The 27,667-nt window shown below is 35.3% G+C and overlaps 1 protein-coding gene across 1 annotated transcript; it reads right to left on the reverse strand.

Moving 5' to 3' along the window:
* qua (villin like protein quail) lies at window positions 1–27,239 on the reverse strand. Its single transcript, XM_068765069.1, has 16 exons — window positions 26,958–27,239; window positions 22,565–22,654; window positions 10,265–10,378; window positions 9,402–9,604; window positions 7,708–7,906; window positions 6,630–6,926; window positions 5,816–6,112; window positions 5,260–5,451; window positions 4,733–4,819; window positions 4,562–4,655; window positions 3,336–3,686; window positions 2,931–3,068; window positions 2,383–2,538; window positions 1,435–1,541; window positions 863–1,048; window positions 1–311 (listed from the first exon to the last, which is right to left on the reverse strand). Exons 1-16 carry the CDS (start codon window positions 27,066–27,068, stop codon window positions 198–200), a joined length of 2,736 nt encoding a protein of 911 aa, XP_068621170.1. The 5' UTR covers window positions 27,069–27,239; the 3' UTR covers window positions 1–197.
* Between the last annotated feature and the right edge of the window lie 428 nt (window positions 27,240–27,667).

The following is a 27,667-nucleotide window of genomic DNA, read 5'->3' on the forward strand; positions in this document are numbered from 1 at the left end:
TTTAAAATTCTGAAATATAAAATAATTTATAACATTATCATATAACAATAAAAATTAAATGTTTTATAGAATATTGATAATGAATTATAGATATGTAATCTTTATTTTTAAATTATTTTTTGCATAGCAATACCAATGTTTAAGGCACTAATATTATTAATAATATTTAAGTTCTTAGCCATTTTTCATTATTAATCTCAGAAGAGACCGACAGCTTTCTTCAACTCCTTCTGCTTCCAATTTGGCAGAGTCCGAAAGTCGTTATACGTCATGCTGAACGTAGACACAAAGTCGTCGTGCGTTAAGTAAAGCTGGGAATACAAAAATTTGTTTAATTAATATTATCTTTGCTCTACAATTGATCAAGATAATTATTTAACGAACTTCGGAAATATGTATATATATGGAAAAAATGCTATTTTAAATGCATACCAGATGACGCTACGAGAACAATGAAAAATTAAATATAGTAAGCATAAATTAAATCTTTGCAAGAGAATGCAGAGAGGGAAAGATTATCTGAGAAAGATCTCCAGCTCGAGACCAGGACATCAGGGTAGATTTATACTACGCCCTGCTTCAACCACCATAGCATGACCTTGGTGATAGATTCGAGGTAATCTTTCTCCGTATGTCTTGGCACCGTTGTGGAGTGTGTGCTAACTTTGCTCATGTCTGATAACGGGTGGAAGGCTGCAGCTCTATCCTAAGACGTTGAGACACAAGGGCACCGTCGTTTTAACTACGTTGGTATGTGAAGGGGTTTTCGTAGTTTTAAAAGGCATCAATGAAGACTGTGGGGTTTTAGCTGATAGTCCAGTATACCTGTGGTAGTTCAACCTGTGGTAGTTCAATTTCGTACCTCTTTGGTAAGTGCGTCGACGTCCGGCGGCAGGTGCTCCTTAGGGCCGCGCAACACAGTCAGCGGGTACTTCTCGTGCTGGTCGAATTGGTTTGCACTGTTACCGCACTGCAGCGCGCTGTTGCCGCCCTGCACTATGGCTTTGCCCTCTAACGCACTGATGATCGCGCCGAATGTTTTATGACTCTGTACAGCAACGAAAAATGTTTGAGGTACATAATCTTTTCACTATATTTATCAAACAGTTTTAGAAATTAATTGAACATGAATAATTATTTACAAAATTGTGTGGCAATCGGAAAAAAGTACTGAAAATTTTATTTGTTAATGCAAGAAACTGAAAACAATGGGAACATCTAAAATACTCGCTCGTTTAAAAAAAAATCGAGTTTTTTTATATTGTTGACTCTCGTTACAATCATCTGACCATACCGCTTACATATGTGCGGTTGAAAGATGGCTTTCTAATGTTAGACTGTCAATCTTCAAATTTTAAACGTATGATTATTATCAATTGTTTGCAGTAATTACATACTGTTTATAATGAATAATAAGTGTAAGTAAAATGTAACCTTCCACATTGAACGTTTCCAGTGAGGGAAAAAGCCTGTGAAGTTGGGCGGTTCGCGACCTTGGCTAAGCACCAGCACCGGGGTCTCTGGATCTCTTGCGGCGGGGTCTGTTACATTAATAAAATAAACCTAAATTTAGGACTACGTGTGATAGAATACTGTTGTATAATAATGTAAAGAAATACATGTGCTTCGTCCATTACATATTTTTTATTAAATAAAGGAAGGAATGAAGTTTATATTATTGAATATTATATCGTCACGGTATCCTCTAGATCTTCGAGAACATTCTTTCAATCGGCACAGGAATGCTCCTATGAAGTCTCTGTCGCGCGGTTTTAGAGATATCGCGATGAGCTACTACAAAGATTGATATGTATATAAATAAAAAGTTTCAAATAGTCATTCAGACAGCGATTCTCCACCCTTTACGCAAGGGGTATGAACCGTGTTTCACCGTCAGCCTATTGTTACACTCCCGCTTAGAGCGCCATGCTACATTTCATCTCGGCTGGATAGATCTCACTTGTAGAAATGATCCTATGAAATAAGGTCTTCGAACATCACAATAATGAGCATAGGATACCCACCACTTACGTCATTAGTGCCTTGTTACTGGCGACACTGATTCAAAATAGGTAAGTTTCATTATTATCATGTCAGCTGATAGATATCGCCATTGTCTTGCAACCTTCACTCTCTTTGATCCACCTAGCCTATCCACGATGCTTCAACCGGCTCGTAGTCGCCACTTGAAATAATTTTGACTTTCGATTGTACAAGATGTACCATGCCCGTTGCCACTTCAACCGAGCGATTCATTGAGTTATGTTAATGACTTCATTTATGTGGATCTCCGCATTAGGTTTAATTGTTTTTTTTTTTTAATTTAGAACCCTGCATTAGATAATTTTGTACGTAGATTTAAACGGTATTGTTAAGTGTTACCTTGCGCGAGGTATGCTGCGGCGAGATTCCTTGCGTCGTCCTTGGTGCGTGGGCAGCAATGCGCGCCGAGCCACACAAACACGCAGCCGTGCGCGTCCAGCACTGCTGCCATCTCCGGTGCCAGCTCGTACTGGCTCAGCGATATTATCTCCTCGACTGCAATATCAACCTTTGGCTACAATCACAACTAATCGTCGGTATTCTAAAAGCGTGTCAGAACAATTTAATAGCTCGAGCCGTAGTTTAATTACCGTTAGCAGTCTTTATTACTGGAATTAGTTTGCTCGCCTTTACCGCTCTGTCATCTTAAATCGGTTGAAGCTTTAAATGCCATCGGACAAATAATATTTGACAATGGCCAAAAACATTAAATTAATGTACTCTGTTTAAAATAAACATAAAATGTCCCTTTGCATATCACTATTACAATTTCTAATGACTCAAATGACTATAGAAAATAGTGTTTAATTTTCATATAGAAGTCTTCCACTTTCCACACAGAAGTGGCTTATAGTTATTTTGTACTTTGAAGGGGTAACTAAACTTACACGAATACTGGCCGGGCGGTCCGTTCGACACGTAAAACAAACGCGGCGGCAGTGGCCGCTCCACTTCCTTCAACGGAGACGCAACGAGCAAATGTCTGCGGTCTCCCAAAGCTGACCAAAATTCTGCTTTTTCTTTTCCTGTAGTAAAATTTTTAGTTTATTGCAAGGGAGTGGATATTTTCAACAGAAGTACCATAAACCATAACTGCTATATGAAAGCGCGGCAATGTAGTGTCCAGGCAAAAAAGCGTAAGCGCCTTCAAGAGGGGCTTCGGTAGTACTATAACCAAATTTTAGTATAAACTACCTTTATACCATTTAATTTTAGAGCAATAATTTATGAATTTGTATTTGTCTATATTCGAACTCGAAAAATAAGAAAGCATAATCAGACAGTGTAATGACCTTGCATGACGAGGGTGTGTTCTGCCGCGGCCATGTTCTTGGCGACCTCGCGTTCGTCGCCCGTGGCGCAGGCAGCGCACCACACCCATACGCGTGCGCCTTCACGTACCACGTAGCAAGCCCCACGGCCCTCCTGTTCCCCTCCCACGCCTGCACCCACTCCCACTCCTACGCCATTTCGAGCAGCGCTAGCGCTGTTTTCACCTCCATTTCGCACAACCACTGCGCCATTTTCACGGATCGCTGCCCGCGCCTGGTCACCGCGAACTTCAACCCCACGCGCCTCTCGCGCGTACTGCCCGGACACGCGGATTAAGGCACGTGACGGTGCTATTACGCGTCTCCCGCTCGCTGTGAATATATTTTGCTTAAATTTAATTAAAGATATGAAACATTTTAAAAACTTGCATTATAGTACTCTTGTTGCTATTATAAATATGACCAAAACCAGGTAGTGCTACGACGATGTGACAATTTACAATAAAGATTAGAGTTATGAGCAATAACAGAGACCGATGGACACACGCCAGTCGACCCCCCACTAGCTAGACCGACGACAAAGATAATACTGTAGGAAATCACTGGACGTGGGTAATGCAAAACCGGACCACGTGATGACTTTTGGCGAAGGGTTTGCCTTACAGTGGGCGTCTATCGGCTGGAAAAAAAAATGGTACAACTTAACGATAAGCTCGGTTACTTCAGGAGCTAGCACTATCACATTGTACGTGTATAAGTCCTATAGCTATAAATCGTCCATTCAAAAAAGTAAACATATATTATGGGTTTCATTTATTTATTTATAAACTTCTCACACAAAATGTTAACGGCAAACTGAATGCCGTAAGTAATCACCTTCAGTTGATCATGATAGTGCAGAGGTAATTTAATGAAGGTATGTGATCATGGTGATTATTTTCGCTGACATAGGCGTCTCCCATAAACTTCCAATGAGGTCGTTTTAAAGAGCCCTGTTTCCAGTGTTTTCCGACGACCTTGATTGAACATTGTCTGTTTATGTTTTGGTCGGACATCTGTCTCATGCTGCGCTTGCTGTTCTATGGCTTCCACTGCAGAACCTTAAGGTTACAGCGGCCAGATGTTTTGTGCTATGTGGCCTGTCCACTGTAGCTTTATTTTTAATTGTCTTTTACGTATTGATGAGTAAAATAAACATAGTTTAAACAGTTATGTTGTACCAAATTGGTAGTAAACTGTATACATACGGTCGTAATCTGAAGCGCTTCCCACATACGTAATCATTCTTCCTTTGAAGATTTGCAGAAAGTGCGCCGGCTCCTTGCCTTGGTACACCCAAGCCTGTATTTTTAAATATAATTAAAATATTACAAGTTTATTAAATAACATAAGACGCATTTCTTGGTGGAAAACTTTACCTGGACAGGAAGGCGACCTAATTTCACGTATAGATCTTTGGCTTCTTTAACACCCAAATTCCTGAGATCATTTGGCGAAGAGCCACCCTGGTGACAAAACAATTTATAAGAATATTACAAGTATCGTTGTATACTTTTTAAAAAATTTTTTATCCTATAAAATTTTCGCTTTTACTAGAAAAACAAAATTAATACCGATTGAACAAAGAATCAAGAATTTAGAAATGTAATTAGAACATGGAAAAATATAATATAACCACTGTTGTTTTTACCATAAACAACATTTTTATTCAAATTTAAGTAGTTCACAATAAAATTAAGTGCACAATTTTTTCTTTTATTGTGTATCTGTTGCTTTTATGTAGAAGAATTTGCAACAACTATTTACACTAGATATGATGGGTATCAAATATATTGAAGAGATTGGTTTGGTTCTTTCTAAGATAGCATAACATTTGACTAGGAAGATTGAATATGACAGTTGGACTGTTGTGTTGAGTCTTTCTAGTTTTTTGTACGGATCTTACCATCCAGTAGTAAAGTATGGAGTGGTCGCCGGTGGGCGCGTGATAAGTGTAGAGCGCGAGGTAGCAGTCGCGGTTGTAGAAGGCGGCCTGCTGTGGCCGCTCTACTTCGACCAGCGCTGGGCCCCGATACTCCTCTTCACCCCGCACGCGCCACATGCGCAGCGAACCCGACCCGTCATCTGGCAGCTGTGCCTGAAATAAAAAAAATATTTTTTTTTATTCAACAAAGAAACGTTTTTGGAACTTTTTGAAATCAGTTCTTTTTTTTTTCTATAACATCATTGTAGTGAAAGTATAAAATCACGGCTATAATTAATTATTTTTATGACTTTTTAGTAAGCCTTTTAACTTTCTTTTCTCTTTAACTCAGTAATTACATTTATCTAAACTTAAACGTAATATTATGTATATTACCAAATTGTTTTGTTTTAACTTAAGAGTGTATGGCTTCTTTTAAGTGAAAAATGTTTACTGTCTTTCTGCTACTATGATTAATGTGTTAATATGTACCTGCTGAAAGTTGTCATCAATTAATAAAATAAAAAATGAAAATAACCTCGGCAGCGAGCCAGGAGTTGGTGGCGAGGCTGACCGCGTCTAGCTTGGTGGTCGCCGAGCGGGCGGCACGAAGCCTTATGTCTCTGCGCGCGTCTGCCCAGCGCCAGCGGTGGAACAGCGCGGCAAACTCCAGGGGCTCGCGGCCGGAAACCGTGCAGCTGACCAGGCCTGTGTACCGCCGCGCCCGGGCCAGTCCGCGTGCTGCCGCCATCGCTCCGCGCGCTGCCACCGCACCAGCTGCACTGCCCACCCACGCCCACACCCCACGGCAGCCAGCGTCAACCACGTATATGCCCTGCACAATGATAGCCATTTTATTATATTCTCTTGGACTTAGAAGCTGGCTTGGTTACCCAAGGTAAAACTAAATGAAACCAACGAGAAAAAAGAAAGGAGAAAGATTCAAAGAAAAACATATAAAAAATAGGAAAAGTTATTTTAACCCGAAACTGTCACGTCCCTGCCCCACGCTAAACAAGGGGAACGAGAGGCCCTCAAAAATGGGAGCCATTTTAAAAGAGAAAAAAAGTAGCCATGCAGGTGCCAATCACTTGTCTACGTGTTTAATCTAATCTCTTTGTTGCCTTTGGTTTTTAGGCGACGGAGTGTTTTGTACCCAGTGTCAGGTGAAGAGGCTGATGATTAATATACGCTTTGGTCCGGCGCATGTCTCTTTGAAAAAGAGCATTCCCGTTCGCTTTAACCTCATAAATGATTCAGTGACAGCGTATAAGTAAACTGCATTCCACAGCGTGAGAAATAGGCAAGAATATGTAAAACAAGTGGCAAATTGTTTTGTTGTGGTAACTCACGTCATCAGCCAAGTCGTCTCTATATAAAGGAGCGCGTTTTATTTCCTCTAGGCGCGCAGCTGGTCTCTGTGAGGGCAGCGCGTGCGGGGTGCGGGGCGGGGCGGCGCGGTACAGGCGCGCTGGCCTGCCCAACTCGGGGGGCGAGGGCGCCCTCACCACGCGGGTACGCGGCTCCAGCAGGCTTCCCAGCAGCGCACGCTCTGCCGCCGGCAGCGTCTGTTCGTAGCCGTCGTGTGCGATCACGATGCGGCGAGTCGGCGAGCCTTTGTCCACTCCGCGCGACATGCGGTACGCGATCTGTGACAAACGGTTATACTTAGGTTCATCATCATCATCATGTTACGCAATAGACACCTATTACAAGGCATTGACCTCCCCCATTTAAACGTAAATACACATTAAAGTTATCACTATTTAATTCCTCGATACTACTATAAGACTTAATGAGCAGTGCTTAAATAGTGCTGTTGAATTCATTTCTATAAAAATATTATAACGAATATTCTTTACTTTATATGGGATAGCAAAAGAGATATATAGAGTGTTTTGAAATAGGAAATAGGTAAGCTTTAAACAGATGACTATACAGCTCTCACCCTGTATAAAGTTATCGCTTTGAAATATGGTACATTAATTTATTTTTCAATTATAATACGACGGGCCAATAACTTTGGCGGTAAATGATATTAAACAAGTTTGCAAGAACAGATGCTAAACAATAATTAATAAAATAAATGAAATATGCAGTAATTTAATTAAGATCACGTTTTTTCTTGGCATATTATTATTACGTTATTTACTATTTCTGAAACGTATGGATTTTTCGATATGATATACCATATATTAGTTGACAGCAAAAGAGCTGTACATTCACTCCTTAATGGTTTTATACCTATTTTTAATAACTGTATATAATAATAACGGTGCTGAGCAAAAACTTCAGTTTAGGGTGAAGATGTAATTCTAGCTACTTGAATTTGTATCATCCATAAATCCTCCACCAACGCCACGTTATGGGTTGGGTTAAGGCTATGATGGTTAACATTATTCTAAACGCGAATAAATAAAAGAAGGTCACCTTAGCACCGAAGATTTTTTCGATGAGGTTGGCTGTGCGACCCAGCCACAGTACTAGTATGGTGTTGGTATCCAGCACGAAGACGCCGTCGGATGCGAGCTGCGCCCACGAGACCGGCTCCAGCTGCAACATCACTGGCCGTGGTCCACGCACACGGTATAGCCGGGCGCCATCGCCAACGCTGCCTGAACGGAATATCCTGCGAACGATATATTCTTATTAAAAAAGGTATCAACAACAAATACGTATCAAGTTAAGGTTTAGCTCTCTTGAGCAGCTTTCTATTGGAGTTCTAAATGCTTATTAAGTGATAACCCAAGCCTCGAGGTTCCTTCACGATTGCCCATACGACTTGTTACCATTAGAGCTTGGTGGAATTCCAATCTCCTAATAATAATATAATTGCCCGAGCCGATGCTCGAAAGGAAACTTTCGACTTAGGTTTGTAAATACAAGATTTAGGCAAACCATTCTTAGCGTTCTGCCATCTTAAATTTGCTGTAAACTAATAATAAACAAAATGAAAGAATAAAATTAGGTAGCTGTAGCAGTGAACTCAACCTCCATTTTTTGTGCATAAATAACAATCATATAAGCATTCATTTTTGTGGACGCGTTAAAACTTTCGTTTTTATTATATTAAAAAGATAAGCTTATCTTTTGCGATAAATGTGTATGCACTCATTTTACGTGATGTATTATGCTCAGCGTAGAGTCAACTTAAATAATTATGTGCCAAACAATGTTCGTTGTTTGCTTTCTAAAAAAAACATATCAGGATATATGGTTATAACAACTACAGTTATTTGTTAATTGATCAGTTTTTTTTTCTTAATATTGTCATTACAGATCAGTCGGTATAAAATTGTGAATGTGTGTTGTGTGAATCTTTGAACAATCATTTCTTTATTAATAAATATTGATAGTGCTAGTGCCCTAGCGAGATATCTTTCTCTAATAGACCAGCTTTCCCAATTTCGTAATTGTTGTGAAATGTATAAAAGCTTAGCTGCTTATTAATACCAGCGAAAAAATTGAACAATGGATACAATCTTTGAATCAAAATGTTAATCAAATATAACATAGACCAATCCGCAATCGACCCGTACGATAGTTTACAGATCATACTATCACTAAAAAAACTTGAAAAAAGGACCCTGAGATTAAAAACATGGAATAACAAGAAAGAATAGATTTAAAAATCCTTTTTCATTTGCTTTGATATAATACAAGTTTCTTTTAGATAAATTAGTAAAGAGATGTATTCAATGCATGTCGACTTAAGAGCACCAAAACACCATATCTTTATGGTTATCTATGTCGGCGCGACGAGTCGTACGGACAGTCAATTGATTCTTCGCGCAGCGTAACTTAACCCCGTTCAAGTCAATTGAATATCCGTATATTTGCTGCTCTGTGCTTCAATTAACCTTTAAATAAATAATGATGAAAAATTGCCACTGCCACTTTGAATACAATAGTGTACAGTATATCTGCAACATTAGGTTTTTTAAAATAAATAAACATAAAAACATTACAAATATGTGTTTTTCTATTACTCCCTGCATTGTAGTGTACTTACCTACAAGATATATTTCTTGAAAGTATAAATAACTCATGCGTTTAAGGGTTAACTATTTGTACGAGTCTCGTTACGCCGACATTTAATTAAGAGTTGTTTTAATAAAACTGACCTGATACCATCTCGGAAGTAAGACAGAAGTCTCGGTGACTCTTTGGTGGCAGTCTCGCGGTGCACAACCGAGGGGCTGGGCAGGTGCACGGCGAGCTGTGTGGCGCGGCGTAGCGCTAGGGCGCCCAACGTCCCACTACGCTCGCCTGCCCACGCGTGGATGTGCCTTTCGCCACATTCGCCGTTCTCTTTAATTTCGCGTCTCTGTTTAAAAAGTTGATCTAATGTATTACAAAACGTATTAAATCTGCGCTGTAAATTTGATTTAGAATAGCAATTTTTTTATTTGTGTATATGTTTTCGGGGGTATTTGTTTGAAAGAAAGTTCTAGCTGAAATGTAAGTGAAATAAGCCTATAATTTTTATTCTTACACCGTTAATGAACTGTACAGTTATAATTAACTTGTAGGTTCCGTATCAATTATTTTAGCTACAATCGAAAGATGCTGTAATTACAAAGCTACAGTTATCGAAAGAATAAACTGTGTGGCTTGTTTATCTTTTAATTAGTAATGTAAGAGGTAATTGCTATTACCATACTGAAAGCCTTAGTTCACTATAGGTGTAAGTAAAATATGGATTATTGTTGTGTATTATCTATATCTATATAACAAAATTAGAGTTTTAGATATACACAAGTCTTATTTAAGGATTAAACCTGAAATATAGTTATTTCTAGCTTCCACTATATTTTAAAACATTTTAAAAATTCTTTTACATTTGTAAATATAATGTTTATAGCTAAGGTTGATCCACATATCCCAGGGGTTTTTAAGAGTTATCGTTGTTATATGTTGCCACTAATATATATCTTAATGTGTAGGGGAATATATGATAATGGATGTTGTAAGAAATTACACTCACTATAACATCAGGTCCACCGGGTTGTCCAGGGAGGGAACACGAATAAACCAGGTAGGCGTCCGCGTCGTAAAATGTACCGAAGTGTGTCCGGGGCAGCATTTCGGTTCCTTTGTCCTAGAAGCATGTATTAAAACTTGATTATACGTATATATTTGGATGAAATCATTCCATCATCGCAACTGCTCATTCATTATTCAGGAAATTATTGTTTACTTTTGAAACCAAACTATATATTACAAATCACACATTCATTAAACGACAAAATCTTGTATCTTTACAAATAAATAATCTCCTTTTAAAATATAAAACATTTCAATATTATCATTTCAACCGTTACACATCCACTTCTGGACATCGGCCACAGGTATATAAATATATACTTGTACTTTTTTATAATGAAATAAATTTATACGCGTAGTGTTTTCTCTTTACCTCGATCACTTGTATGTATAACTGTTATATTGTAAAATTATGCCATAGAGTTCTTGATAAAAAGGTTAAATTAAAAATAACGATGAAACGATTCTATCGTAGTAGAATAGTTTACACAAAAAAAGCAAGTAGAAACCCGCGTATAATTTACAATGGTTATTAATCACATGGACTGCGCGCGCCGCTATTAATCATACGCTGTCGACTGCCGCCTTCGCTACAACCCACTGGTTCTATTCAATTGTCGTGTGTCGTGTAAAAGTAAATCATCACTAACTCCTTATGCTTGTTGGTGATAGTTGTAAAAGCTTTAAAGGGGTAAAATAATAGTTTATTTGCTGTCAATTAATGTATGTTACATCCTATCCAAAAATCAGTGATTTCAAAAATTATAAATTCGTAATGATAATAAAAAAGAAAAAATTTTCGAAATTCGTATTACTACCCTGTCTACTAATATCTATCCCTGTAATTGTTTTCAGTCGAAAATGAACCTGGTCACAAAAAAATTCGAATTTACGGTGCGAAAACGTTCCAACGTCGTTTGACAAAAAATTTTGCGTGAAATAAAGTCACTTTCTTTCAATTCTCGAGAGAAAGAATAAGAATATTATAACAAACGAACTCGAGACCCTTTACTGAAATTTAATGATTATCCCTTATATATACCAGTTAGGCTACACTTTTCTTTTTTTAAAGTCGTAAATTTTCACATAAACTGCTTTCTACCAGTACAAAATAATGTATTCGGGAGTACTTAAAGAACGACGGGACCCTAAGGTGTCCGTGGAGTAATCATAGGTGAAGCATATATGCGGTATTTTTACCTAGAAACTAATTAAATTTACACTACGTACATCACTTATTCCTCGAATACCGAAGTGTGAACAACATTGTCGACGCGCGAGACGAGTTATGTGGGAATGTAACTCTTATAAAATGTCCCGACTGCGAATGCGCGATGCTCACTCGAACAATGCAAAATGGTGACAGAAATCTGAATGGTCAATGATTCCAATGTTACCATCTTACCCCGCATTTTTTTTGAATAAATTATATTTAAAAATATTAATATGCCACCAGGCACCTCGTACAAGTATACACATCACTAGTACATAACTATTTTCAAAGAGATTATCTTTACATTCTTAACGGCTTTTGAGTTTATCCATAAATTTTCCAACATGACCAGGTGTAAGAAGCCTGCATTCGGATTTTTGCCAACGAATTTAACAAGGCCATCTGTTTACCTTTTCAGTGATGACGTCCTCCGCTACGGTTGCTGGTCCTTAAGGAGTAAGCGTCCATCTGTTCTTTGCGCTAATTGGCTTGCTCATTGCTGCTTCAAATTGCGAAGTACTATATCTGTTAGTTCTGTTCCTTTGCGGATCTCCTCATCGCTGATCGGTCTCATAATTGAAATATTGTTACCACCGGACGATTGGCAATGTTATATAGTTTTAGGGTTTCTGTTGTTCGACGAACAATGATGACCACCTCGCACTTTAGCTTCTGAGGATTGTCAAAAGTGAGGAATGATTCACACATTGTTGTAGCATTTCTTATTTAGATGATGATGTGTATTGGACGAGAAGATGTTTCGAAGGGAAGGTCTATGTCAAGTTGCAGAAGTCCTTTGGTTAAAATTACCCTGATGGTCATGTGCTTATACTTAGATTCCTCTGTCGATTTATTTTTGTTCCTAAAAAGCTTTGTGCGGAATACCAACAATATAATGCATATTTATCTCATTAAAATCTAAGATTGTAATTATATGTATGTATACCCAGCGGTGAGAAATATATTCTTTTTTGTATTTAAAATTATTACTCCATGTTTGCCATCAATTGCCATTATACTTGACAATTGCAAATTTCTTGTCCCAGATAGATTTTGATTAGAAGTGAAACTGACTAGTCTAACGGTTTAGTCTAAGCCCATATCATTGCACTTTCTATTTCGCAAAACACAATTAAGTTTAATTTTCCTCGGTGTGGTTTCTTTTTTTCCCTTTTCGCATAACACGCAGTTCTATTCGAGTACTGGCTTACTTTTATGAGCTCAAACAAGTAGTGATGGCTTAAAACTTTGATGATTGGACATGACAGAGATAGCAAGTACTTTTGGCTAAATTATAGTGTAGCTGTACTAAATAGTTTTAAATAACTACATGATGAGAGGTACGAACATTTCAGCACCTAATTCTCATGTTTTGTTAATTAAATGTAATTTATCTTGAAAAAAAAAACTATTCTTAATCTGTCTGGTTTTTAAACTATCTATGATCAGAGTTGTGACAAAATTTATGTTTTGGAACAATAATGATTATGCTAATCATTCAGACTCGGGTTGCAGTATATGTCATTACATAATAGTTTACCTTTCATGGTTAAGGACTCTCGAAATGGTCGACATTGACTCTTTTTGATCGAAATCGATTTTTCAGAGGTCGAGGAATAAAAACTGATTTTGGTGTCTGACAGGGTATAAAAATCGAATCTTATTGATAAACATAAGTTTTCATGATATTACTTATGACTAACATGTTTGTAGCCCAAGTATGGTTGTTAAACTTCGAAATAAGCTCTGCACAAGTTCGTATAAAAAAAAATTCAGCATGACTTATCCGTGATAATTGTTATGTTAGTTTATTGTTACGATTTTTCAAAATCGTCTAACTAATGGTTTATTAAATAACTTTAAATTGTTATAATAGTATTTTTACGAAGCATATTAGCTAAATTATATGTCTATTTATTTTGATAAATTTTGATGGACGGTGTTAAGTTTAAATACTTAACTAGCCGAAACGTTTTCTAATTTACAGGTATTTTGCATCAATAGGAAAAAAATTGAGAAAAAAGAGGATAATTTTTAAAATAATTTGTTTGTAGCGGTTTGGTAGGTATCTATTTATTTTGGAATAATATGGGAAATTCCGGCAAGCATTAATAACCTATGATTAAGAATTATGAGTTACAATTATATGTTGTGGCTTTCATTACCAGCGAGTACACAGTTTGTGTGTTAATTAACATTAACGTCTGAGTGCAATGACAGGGTTAATGAACTATTGTGAAACCAAAAAAACAAACATGAAATTGTGAAAAACATCCTGCGGGAATCGTGCTGTCTAAAAGTTTTAAGGTATGTAATATCTGTAAAAAGAAACGATCTTTGGAGCCGAAAGGTTCTTGAGTGACGATCACGTGCACCAGCTCGTACCAAAACGCGGTGTAGCGTGGGTAATCCTTTCACGAGATGGAATGACGACATCGTAAAGGTTGCGGGACGTCGCTCGATTCGAGAAGGGCGACCTTTCAGTTGGCAGATATTGGCTGGCATGATAATGATGACATCTATACTCCACAATGGTGTCACATGGTAGAATACGCGTCATACCTCTCTCTGAGAAAAGTCTTGTATTGGAAATATTAGAAAGATAATATATCATTAGTGTTATTTAAGAAATGGTACATACATGAAAGAAAAATTCACCTAAAAGTGACTAATTACACCTGTAAGGATAAATCAATCCCACTGGTAATCGATTCACGCGCCTCGTGCCATTCGTGACAGCAAAATAACGAATAATTGAAGTCTTCGGAGCAAAAAAAAACAGCTACTGGTAATTGCTAGTGTTTAAAATGACAGTCGAGGATTGTGAATAATGTTCTCGCCGGTATGATTATTGCAGGGAATTGGCTACATTAGTAGATTATCGACGTGTTATCACGGCATGATTATTGATGGTTTACGCGCTTTCATCGTCCTATTAGCATGCGTAGCCACGTGTGAAACAAAAAAAAAACATTCGTCGGTCCATGTTAATATATTTAGTATTCATAATTTTTTTGAAAGGTGATTGTTAAAGATACATTATATTGCCGATCCGTGGTCTCAACTCCATAAGGCATCTTAAGAAGTGAAGGTTACGGGTCCGGCAAGCGAATATTAAAGCGGTCAATTGGTCTGTGCGCTATGTAACTTGCCCTATTCCAGTTCAATCCGTTACTCCGATCCGTACCAATCCGTTTTGTTATGCCAACTCCCTTTCCTCAACGGGATCCGTATGATTACATTTCTATAATTAGAGACTGACCCTTTTAAATTTTAAAAGATTATTTTTTTTAGATTAGGATAGTTTAAGCGAAAAAAAAAGTCTTTATATATAGGACAGTAAAAACTGTTGCTGTTTTTTGATATCATTTCACTTGGGCCGCAAGTCGCCGGAGCGTCCCGTGAGCACCGTTGCGTGCAGTACGTGGGGCCGGACGTAGGCCGAAACTGATTCGAATCCGTCATCTCGTTTATCGCTTTTTTGCAACCAATTAACGCACCACAATAATTTCGAACAAGCGCCGTGTTACGCTTTTATAAACATAACATTTTCATTAGACAAATGAAACCTATTAAGTACAGTGCTCCGTGCAGTTATGATAGACGTTTATAATTCTTTTATAATTATAATGAAAAGATGAAAAGTTCTAGATTTGATTCGTGGTAGTGATTAATACTTGTAGTATATGTTTCAAAACGTTTTACGCTTGGTCTTTTATTCCTTTTGGTTTATTTCTCTGCGAGAAATATATTTTGTTATATTTGACTTCACTTTATAGAAAAGCATGCTTTTTATTAAAACGCTTTGATAGATATCCGAGGTCATTATTTTGAAAACCCAAATTTTCTCATAGCCTCATTGGGTACGTTTCATGTGATCAACGATTGTTAATCGCAGTTAAAAATCTTCTCAATGATCACGTAATATTTTTTGTAAAGTAATTGTAAAGATTTATGCATTTTTTTAAAATTATATTCGTATTGTTGAAATAGAATCATATTAATGACGGTCATGTTCCATGCTTTCTAAACGAAATAATAATATATTTCTACAAAACAAAAACGCGAAGTATTTTAGTAATTGCAAGCAATAATAAGCAGTGAATGCAACAATAAACAATGATAGCCTCCTTTCGGAGCAGCGTGGCGTCGGGATCGCGGTTGGTTTGCGCCGGCGCATGGTCTAGCGGTATACAGATGAATCATTCATGATCCATATTCCGTTACCGATGCGGGTGCTAACTTTACTAACTCGAATTCTCAAATACTCTATTTCCGCCAGGTTACACGATATAGTTCAGGTAATTCAGATACCTTTTAATGAAATAAAATTACTGCATATTATTTAATTTCGGTAGGGGCCGAAAGATTATAAAATAACGGCACTTATGTATACACATCTCACTGTCCCCGTAATTCCTTTAGATACAAGTTTCGTGGAGAATATACCAAACTCCCATAACTGTACAGTGTAAAATAATCTGGTAGCGATGTATACACGAGAAATAAAGATGCCTGTTACATTTTTCTTTAAGCTCGATAACATTATTTTTATTTTCCTTTATTAACACTTTATTGTACACTATAGATAATAATTTAAAAAAGAAAGAATGTGATTGGGCGACTCTTTACGGATTTCAAGAGTTTTTGTGTGTGTCTTGTTCTTTAATTACTACACGATAAATTTTAAAAGGATTTTTAAGTGATAATATGGCTTTTAATTGTTGTACGAGTATGCTCATCTTAGACAAGAGCGCACTATAAACCTTTTTTGCTTAAGTTAAAGGATGCTTTTATTGTATACATTGGGTTCTTCTGGCATTCTTATGATGAATACAAGCGGTCGTTTGATATGATTGTGGGTGAATATATATATTATAGTATTCCCAAACCAAAACAAAACAATTTTCTCGCGGTACAGTTTAGCGGAAGAAATGGTGACGTGGTAGTATAGTTTCCACACCTGAAACCGCGTAAGTTTTGCCTGGTTGTTAAGTTCCGACCAATTGAACACTTAAGTAAGAATAATTGTTTTGTTGACAGACGACGGACTTCGAGCTACGTCTTAAGTCTAACGTCGCCCCAACGAGCCGCAGCGCGACTGTGGGAATCCTTTATGATATTATTCCCACAGGTATACTCTTTAAAACAATATTTCATGGCTATTTATACAAATGGTTATGTAATTTAGTCAATATAAGCAAGATTATACCGCCTGGTACAGCTATTCTGATTGCTTCGCACAAGGGTTTCGCTAATGTTAGGATAGGTACCCTCTCTCTACTCCTAAAGTTCTCTGTACCTAGAATTGCATTCACCTACACTTTTTATGCAAGATCTTTACACCATTGCCTCTTCAAATTTAGATTTAATTATGTGTGTGAGTGTGTTAGGTTCACGTATTTATTTTAAAATAAATCTCGCAAGATGATTTGTTAAAAAAAAAAAATTAAGAGTCTATGATTGAAAATTGTGGTATTCATAAAATTCAACCCCATCCCATATACATAAATGTGTCTTTTGAAGAATTATTGTCATTAATTACGATCAAATAAAAGGTCAACGAATGGTAATGGTAATAAGTTCGCCGTTGTACATTGCAAAAGATAGCAGATGATATGGCTTTTAGAGTACGTCATTACATGTTATCAGGGGATTTGTCGAGCGGCCATTAATATTAGAACAGAGTCGACGGCGCTCCTAGCGTAATGAAATTCGGTTGAGCACGCGCAAAAAGCTTCCGATGATTCGCAAAGCACTTGCGGTGCTTCGTAAGCCCCGAGGGAGCGCTACGAACTTTCCTGATTAATTTCCGTAAGTCTCTAGGATTTGATGCTGGGCTAAACGTACGGCTTCATTGTACATGTAAAGATTAATTATTAAATGTACATTTGATCCCATTATAATGGTAATCAATTTACGTATATAATTTCCGGTCATTTTTAAACAAATACTTTGAAGAAGGATCTTACAGAAAAAAAAATTAGCAATATCGATAAGTAAATTGCAATTGCAATCCTTGAATGTTTGAGGTATCAGTGGCAAAAATCCGTATTTTGTACATAGCCAATTGTTATTCTCCTGTTTTTGGTATAGAACCAACAACTTTGTGTAAAAGAGAATTACAATAAATGATAAGTTTTTCAAATAACTCTATTTCTTAATAACATTCGACTTGATGATTGGTTATTGGTGTAAAACCACGAAATCTATTTTGTTATAACATTTACAACCTTAAAGCTTTTACATCTGTAACTAATCACCTTGGATATTCATGATTTTAACTTCTACCTGTAAGACTTCTGTACAAAAATAATAAGAAATTATGTTTAAGTATACCTATATACAAACTTGTTATTTTACGTACGTTATATAATTTAAATTACATTTGATATTCTAATTTGTTTATATTTTTCATAAAGATTTTGGTCTATATTTCACGTTATGAGATAATGTGTGTGAAGTTTATGTGAGCTGCTGCGATTGTTTTGCTGATAATGTTTAATAGTGTCGACGTGCTGCGGAGGCGATTTGCATGTCTTGTGATAAACACGAGCTCGCTGCACACGGCGGCTCGGAAAACTTTCGGTTTTCTTTACTTTCTACGAATGCTTATCAGAGACATATAACGAGCACAACATTTATATCCGTCCGCACTCTCATTTACTTTTACTGCACTACAACAAACTGTAATAGTTCTTTTTAATGTAAATGTTTAAAAAAATATCACATAATGATGGTTCTTACATTTTTTATTACTTTCTTTAAGTTGTATTGATTACTCAGCTTGATAGAGTATGAAAAATGTGTCTTTCATAAATATCTATTTGTGAACGATCCATAGTAAATGACGTTCACCAACAAGACGGACAGATGAACTTGTTAAGGTCGTCGGTCAACCGCTTGTTCTGAAAATCTACGGGGAGAGACTTTGTTCAGCAGTGTACGATATAGTTGAAATGATGATAAACTTTTATATCTACGCTGAATTTGTTTGTTCGAATATAGTTTAAGAATATAGTCCTTGGCAATGATGTCGTTTGATTATTTAGATTTCAATTAGCTTATATCATATAAACTATACTTATATAAATCTGTATTAATAAACTTTATTAAAAGATGTTTTGTACTGAAGTTTCTTCCTGCTGCTTCGTCACAATTCTATAACACCTCTTGAAGCAGAGTACAGTCAAAAAAAAATAGATTAAAAAGAAATAACAAGTTGACGATCAATAAGTGTTCTATTAAAAGTTCCAATGTTGAATAAATTATTTTGTCTTTATCTTTTATCTTATAAAACCCGAAACAAATTAAAAATTAATAAACACTAATGAAGTCATTTGTTATATTAAGCTTATCTTGCTTTTTACGATTTTAAGGCTCGATTGCTACATTATCTTATAATCACACAGCACGTAGACAATTGTAAGAAATTATTAGAAAGATGTAGCAACCACTGATAAATGCTTCCTAGCAAGCAGTGCACCTTTCACTTCTTTAGTAATAATAGTATCTGGCAAGATGTATTTGAAGATATTATTTTATTGTCGTGGACCGTAATGCGTCAAAACTAAATCTGTCAAATTGGTAAATAATCGTATGACAAGGTTCAAATATCATATCACTTTATTGATATTTGGTTTATTGGTGTATACTCATTGGTTATAGGTGTATAAGCAGTGAATAGCTCCTTTGGCCGTGGCATACAAGCTGTGATCCTACGTGTTTAACTTGTATTTTTTATTCCTATGTATGAGTAATGTATTTTTGAAAGTACAACTGTTTTCAATGATATTGAATTTTGAACCATGCTCTGGACGACTTTTGTTTCCTAAATTTCATTTTCGTAACCGGTTATGCATTTATCGCACTGTTCACCTATAACGATTTGTTTTTGTACCAATTTCAATTTTCACGGAACATTAAGCAAATTGTGATTGTGATTTTCGATATTACAGAAACGAAATACCAGTAAATTGCACGACCTTTCAAAAGAGTTAAATATAATGACATAACGCAACAACACACATTATATATTTGAAACCCAATTCTCACGACACCCGATTATTTTTTAACTGTGTCTCAATTTGGTGGGGTACTGGGATAAGATTGTTAAACTTTATAGCCAAGACCGATGACCCACTGTGTTACATAGATATAATGCTCACACAGATACATGGGAATATACTGTGAATGTGAGCATTGTGTCATAAACAAAGGATGTTGTTTCCCTAGTTTTTATTCACATTCACGACATATGATCATTGTTTCACCGGATTTATCGGATATTTACAAAAGAGGTCCTCTTTGTTTTTAATACTACTAGCTAATATTGTTCAAGTGAATTCAGTAAGTCGTATTATGAGCAATAAGTATAGCGCTTGAAGTAAGTGATTTAAAATTTTCAGTCGGCGTGGCCAGCCATAAAATTAGAGATACAAATTTAATTTATTTTTATTTACTTTATTGGAGATAAACAGTAACAAAAGGCAGTAAGAGAGTACTAACTTAGAAACTTAGAAATATGAAATTAGTTACAATTGTTATAACTACTACCTTATAACTATCTCACTAAGAACAATTATAATATTAAATAAATAGATACAATATATTAATATTAATAAACGTAAGATATTAATATTAAATAAACAGATAATATTAAAGTATACAAACGTCTCACGTTCTTTCATTATTTCATGATATAATGTCATAAAAATGTCGTAATGCATATCTCACGATTAAAACGAGTGAAATATTCAAATAATAAATTATTACAAAATTATTACTTTTTCAAACTAAAGGTATTACGTAAATTCGTTCAAGCGAAAAGTCTAAGCTAACTGTTACTAAATTACGATACTTTAAAATAGGCAAACTTAGGATTATTTCTTTTTGTGTTTGGTCCCTACCTTTGTCTATATATAATCAAGTTTTTACTATTTTCTTAATTATATATTTTTTGGAATACGTAAAACAAGTAACGCACGTTGTAAATTTAATTTTAACTTCTCGTCGTAATGTTATTTATTAAAGAAAAAAAAAAACGCAACTAGTTTATTCTTTTTTTAATATATTTTTCACAGTACAATTCTATTAATAATATTTAAAACTAACCTTACTATTAAAACAAGTGTAATCTATTTCTACATAGATTTTTGATATCAAATTAGAGGTGCGTGTTTCCTTGAATAAATTTAATTGCCTCGCCGTGTGAACAGCTAGTTAAAGATTATTTATTAACGTTGCAACTCCTCACGCTGAGAAACATTAACCCGACACCTCCCCACGCTAATTGATGAAAATGACTTTATAATTTCAGCGTCCCATTATATAAACGTGGTTGGAAACTTGCTTCCTAATTTATGGTGTACAAATTATATCATAGCGTCAAGTGCTCTCAACCACTTACGTTACCTTAAATATAATATTGATATTTATTATTTATAATGTTACCGATTTGTCTGTGTGTTTGTCACGAAGGAATGGAAAGATAATCACGGTTTCCGCCTACCGATAATGTAATTCTCAGTAATAAATTCAGCTATTATATATTAACAAATATATGTAGATAGTATTAATTAAATGTTTTTTTCAACTTCGAGTGAAAATAAGTGATAGATAGATGATTTGTAATAAAAGAATAAATAGTTATTTATCCCAAAATACTTATTTTGATAAAAAATATTTCAAGGAGTACTTTTATACATATGGAACAAAGTATTGACAGATTAATTTATCAATAAAATAAATAAACCTCAATGTGAAATTCATTTAACATAATTAAATAAATAATACCTGTTATTCGTTAACTATTTCATCTAAACCTATAAAATATAAGTGTGCGAGTGAGCGTGTAACTAAATTTATATATTATATTTATCGGTTGATGTCGGCGAATTTCCTGTAAACTAACCATATATTTATAAAATCCGATTCTAGAAAAACTAGTTTATGTTCTGTCACGATTCCCTGCGAGCGACACAGATATTTTATGTTTTTATTACATTTTTTTTTCTTTTCATTTTAACTTTCTAGGCTGTGCCGTTTCGAATTCATTCATGTTGTTGTTGTTAACTTTAAAACTTTAAGAACTCACGGCTGAACTGATCCGGAATCAGAGAGCTAATATTTGTTTTAAAACAACGAATAGAATTGTTTATACCTTCATTAAATTTAATGTAGAAATTTTAGTTGTAATACAGGGTAGCTGTCAGATGTTATTAACCTGACACGTTCCATAGAGTTTCAGAGTACTTTATATAAGGTAATTGGAAACAGATTTAAAAGCTTAAAGTTTTTTTTAACGATAAATAAAATGTAGCGGGTACATTTCTCTCACAGAACTGTACATTCACTATTGAATCTATTAAATAACCGAATAATCGGCGTGTACTGTATAAAAGGTCTGAGAAGATCTATTACTCCAAGGAATTATGGGTATGGAATGTGATTTTCGACGGCTTCTCTGGTCGTAATTTTAGCTCCATGCGATGAATAATTTGTCGGCTTATGATTTACGCGGGAAAGTGAAATTAGCCGCGGACGGGCACCAGACGTTAGCTGACACGCGTGACAGAGCGACGCGAATCCAGGCGTAATTGGCAAATCGTGTCGTGCAGTTTTGCTATATGTATTGCTATTTCCATCGGAATATCTTCTTGCGGTTACCATTTGCAATGAACCGAACGGAATGTGGAATACTGCGTGCTGTCGTTAATATCATTATGCGATATTAAATAATGAAAAGTCATTTCTTTAATTGACGTTTTCTAACCATTATATTGTAAAAAATATGCATTAACGATTTTAGAATTTATTTTCAAATATCATTCTAGTTATTTTAATTTCAAGTTATTCAGAAATTTGTATTGGAGCGTTTACCAATATTTTTGTAATTCTATTAATTTTATTCTGATTGTATCTTAGTATCAATAATACGTAGCATTGACTCGTCCCTATCCAGATCATGCAGTACACAGAGTAATTCTAGACCTTTATGTTAGGTTAAATGGAAGAAAATATACATACCGTAATTTTCCAGACAAGGAAAGCAGTGAGGTCCCGAGGCACCGTCCGGAACGCCGCGTCCACTCCACGCGCTCCGGTGACTTCATCTTCCTGTTACGTAAAACCTTTTTGTAACGATTTTTATACATATATAGTACTAGGAAGGAAATATCGCCAAAATTGAATTTAATAAATGCTTCGTATGAGAGAAACATATAAGTATATATATATATATATATATATATATATACTTATATAAGTGTATATATATGTTTATGTATATATGTATTATCGTATAAAAATTACGCTGTTCATACTCAACATTCACAAATCAACAATCCGCAGATCGATTTTTATTAAGCTTAAACAGTCAAACTTGCTTGCATATGTGCAGAAGCTTGAGCATGACGATATGTTAGATATGTGTGTAGTTATGCATTACTGAATGCCGTTTAATTTTTTTTTTAGCAGGTTACCCAGGTATATCGGACTAAGACTTAGGTCGCGAGTTCGATTCCTGCGATACAGTCTCATATAATTCACACTTTGTGTATTAATTACATAGGATTGCCATTTATTAACAAATTTCCAGTGGATGGGCAGCAGATTCCTTTGCGTACTAAAATAGCACGCTGCGATCACCTACCTGCCTGTCAAGAGTGGTGATTATAGTATATTCCCATAGATATCTTTTGGGGAGGCTTACTCCTTGCAGTGTTTGGGCTGAAATGACGACCAAGTCTTAAAATACTCAACAATATCGTAAGTTAAAGGAAGTTTTACCTTCCACTAGGCCGGCATATCAATCTAAGGTGCATTTCAAGTATGATAAATCACCTAATGTATCGAAATTCAGAACAGCTATTTAATTCTCATATATTTTACTGATATCATTATCATTGTAAAAGGTTGTCAAATATCTCCCTTCCGCCTTTTTGTCTTTTGAATTTCGCGGCTATGTACAAAGCGCTACAGAGCTCGTATCTGGCAATACTATACATAATTTCAAAGGTCTTGACATAACCTACAAAACGACGCTATGCATGATTAGTTTGGATATTGCGTTCAACAGTTATAGGCGTGTAAACATGGAGTTCACTAATGCCGAAATTCGCGCTATTTTAAAGTTTTGCTTCGTTAAAGGCAAATCCGCTAGAGAAACGTTCCGTGAGATTAATGGTGTTTTGGGGGATGGTACTCTATCACTTCGAACCGCGGAGGAATGGTTTCGACGATTCAGAGCCGGCGAAAACGACACCATGGATAAGCCAGCCGGCGGAAGACCTGTGACGACAAATACCGATTAAATCATGGACTACATCGAGTTAGACCGGCATGTGGCATCTCGTGATATCGCCCAGGAGATGGGAGTTAGTCACCAAACCATTTTAAACCATCTGCAGAAGGCTGGATACAAAAAAAAGCTTGATGTTTGGGTGCCGCATGATTTGACGCAAAAAAAACTTCTGGACCGAATCAACGCCTGCGATATGCTGCTGAAACGGAACGAACTCGACCCATTCTTGAGGCGGATGGTGACTGGCGACGAAAAATGGATCACATACGACAATATCAAGCGAAAACGGTCGTGGTCGAAGGCCGGTGAATCGTCCCAAACAGTGGCCAAGTCGGGATTGACGGCCAGGAAGGTTTTGCTGTGTGTTTGGTGGGATTGGAAGGGAATCATCCACTATGAGCTGCTCCCATATGGCCAGACGCTTAATTCTACCATCTACTGCGAACAACTGGACCGCTTGAAGCAGGCGATCGACCAGAAGCGTCCAGAATTGGCCAACAGGAAGGGTGTAGTGTTCCACCAGGACAACGCCAGACCACACACTTCGTTGATGACTCGTCAGAAGCTACGGCAGCTTGGATGGGAGGTTTTATCACATCCACCATATAGCCCGGACATAGCGCCAAGTGATTACCACCTGTTCCTATCCATGGCGAACGCCCTTGGTGGTGTAAAGTTGAACTCAAAATAGGTTTGTGAAAAGTAGCTGTCCGAGTTCTTCGCAAATGAGGAGGGGGGCTTCTACGGGGGGGTTATATGTTAAAAAATTCGATTTATGACCGGTTTAAGTAATGCCAAACATCTTTACTTATTTATTTTGGAAAATATCTCCTAATTTAAAATTTAATTTGTAAAAACATTTTTACATGTAATAAAATTAGACATCAACGACATATAATTTTGGATCTTAACATCATGTATTTTTCATAGTAATATCATAAATATTTCTTGTATAATGTATTTTTGTTATTTATGGACGTTTTCTTGTATATTTTAATTTTTCTCTTTAAGATAAAATGCTTGAAATTTTAGAGTGTAATGTAATATGTGTATTATGTGTATGTGTAGATGTGTAATAACAAAGTTACTTAAAAAACTTTGATCTACAACCAATAGTTAAAATTATTAGAATAAAATAAACATTAATTTAAATGTATAACGTCTCCTGTTACGTATGGAAGAATTGAACCAAATTTTTGACGGAAAGCTGATTTTTGACGAGTTTGTAGGATTAATTAAACTCAACTTTATTGCATAAGGAATGAGGTTTAATAGTTTTAAATTTTCAACAATACTATACTATCTTAAACTATTATGGTAACTCGAGATAGATATGTTAGTTATGTAATTATTATTAATATTAAATTAATTAAAATATTATAATACATTTTTAACTTCATATTTTTAAAAGAAGGAATAAATATATATTTTTTTAAATAAAAATATTTTTAGATTGCCGGTATTCAACCCTGAATCATTAATAATAAATGACGTTTTAAAGAATAAGAGAATATTCTTGTATTTATATTATAGATTAAAACTTAAAGTCAAAAATGTAACATTTTGGTATGAGATTTATCTTATTTTAGCTTTAATTTTAGCCTTTGGCTTTAACAGTTTTATGATTCTTTAGAGATCATAAATCCCGATAATCTTATTACAGATTGTAAATAGGCAAAAGTAAAATTGTTGTAATAAAAAGAAAAATAATAAAAAGTTTTTTCAAATAATTCACAGTGCATTTTGTTTTATGTTTGACTTCTTTTAGAGTGGTTTTTTATTTCTTTTTAAATCTCATTTTTTTCTAAAATATCTATTGAAAAGACTAATAAGGTACACAAAAATATGCTAAAAGTTGAACAAGTGACGATAACATAAGCATTATCGTGATGGTATAGTTTACGCTCTGTTAGTTTTGTGGTTAACGCTAGATTGATAATACGTTATACGAATTAGTCGCAACTAAAATACATATTTTTACCCATCAAAAGACTTAACTACCACCGCAGCTATGTTTGCAATTGTGTTTAAACTACAATTTTTATAGAAAAACAAGGTTCTTAATTTATTTTTTTTATAGAAGATCCATTACGTGCCCTTTTTGTTACTTTCGTGATTTAACAAAAGTTCAAATCACGATTGATTGTGACGTCTAGGCTTCACAATGTAAACGAACCCTACCCAAGTATGGGAGCGGCCGCATAAAGATTAAAAGCTAAAATAAGGTATAGGTATCTAATTCTGTATTGCATTTACATTGATATGTAGTTTCGTTTTTGCTGCATATATATGTATATAATATATACATCTATAACGTATATATATGTATATAAATGACATACTACAGGTTTTTCGTGTTCGTCTAGGTTTAGTATCAGAGTTATTTGATATAACAGAAAACAATTTAGCTTTTTTCGCTTACTTATAACTTATGGTTAGAACTATGTACGTCTGTAATAGGAAAAAAAAAAACAAAAACAATATATCTTGTTTTGTAAATTAAACTATTGTAAATTTATATTATTTGTATTGCTGTTCGCGTCCTTATTTAAAGTATAAATGTATTTTTATTGTGTTTCAGAATACTGATTTCAAAAATAGGTGCTAAAGCTGTACGTCGGTAGGTATTTTTGAAGAAATGAGTTAAAGAAATAATTGTAATGGACAATAATGTAATCCACATCAATAATAATTGCGTTAATAATTAGATCATAATGCATTTCATGGCGGTGTCTAATCAAAATAAATTACAGGTAACTCGGTCGATGTAACGGTTATTGGTTGAAGCTTCATTCATCTTGAACAAAAATGATTATCCGTAACATTGATTTACCTTGTTACTTACATATCGTAGAACTAATTGGTAATATATCAAATATAATACTAATATTTATATAAAATATTACTACAGAATCGGCGTAGTAATTTATTGGAATAATCTTCATGTTATTATTAAAATACCCACATATTAACGCTGCATCTTTTTTGATTTAGTAAACAAATACTTATTTACGGACTTTAGAAACAAAATCGTAAAATAAAATTATGAAAAATGGTGCCTTAATTTAAAAACTTACGAAAATGTTGCATGTATTTATATTAAAACAAAAGATTTACTTGGTCAGCGCCGATCTCTAAGATGTGCATTTTCGAATCGGTTGGTGAGTGTGGACTGATGCCATCGGCGCGAGCCGCCAACGATTCTCCCACTGCGCTTAATCGAACCATTCAAGTCGGTAAAACTTATTGTCACAAGACGACCGCACCGGTTACACACTCCACACAGACTAAACTAAACACTGTCTGACGGTGAAAAAGAAAATCATTTACGCGCCGTGCACTTACGTACGTTTTAAAACCGAATAAATCAGACACCGCGAAAGTCGGAGACGTAGCAGAGCACCGCCGGCCAGTGGTAACTATCGCGTTTTCATCTCTCGGCTTCGTCAAGTCCGAACTGCTGTTATGACCATTAATTATTGGTACAACGCTTTTAAATAACTAATATTGAATATCCAGAGCGTGTTAATCACAATTGCTTTTTCTAAATAGTATATTAATACCCAAATTATATAATAGTTTAAATGTATATAAATACTAATGTTATTAAATAAAAATACACAAATGTCTGTTTATGTCTATATGTCACGTACTTATAAAATAAAAAAAAAAACTTGAACTTTAAATACCACAAAATAGATAAAAAATTAAAGTCACAGTAACACGGGAAATAGAAAATAATCTACCTATTTTTTAATTGTTTTCACGTAATTACACGGTCGGATTGAAACGTTTGGAGTAGATTCGTTTTTGTTTACAATTTTTTA

Source organism: Battus philenor, unplaced genomic scaffold (genome assembly GCF_028537555.1).
Source record: "Battus philenor isolate CCGP_79_NKW_IND1 unplaced genomic scaffold, ilBatPhil1.0.hap1 SCAF_2, whole genome shotgun sequence".
Lineage (NCBI taxonomy): Eukaryota > Metazoa > Arthropoda > Insecta > Lepidoptera > Papilionidae > Battus > Battus philenor.

Excerpts from the sequence above, each read along its gene's own strand:
- qua (XM_068765069.1), bottom strand. The coding sequence starts at position 27,068 with ATGGTTCGATTAAGCGCAGTGGGAGAATCGTTGGCGGCTCGCGCCGAT. Across the intron at positions 9,605-10,264 it reads CCGGTGGACCTGATGTTATA|AGACGCGAAATTAAAGAGAA; the intron begins GTGAGTGTAATT and ends CTTTTTAAACAG. Across the intron at positions 2,539-2,930 it reads ACCGCCCGGCCAGTATTCGT|TCGAGGAGATAATATCGCTG; the intron begins GTAAGTTTAGTT and ends TTGATATTGCAG.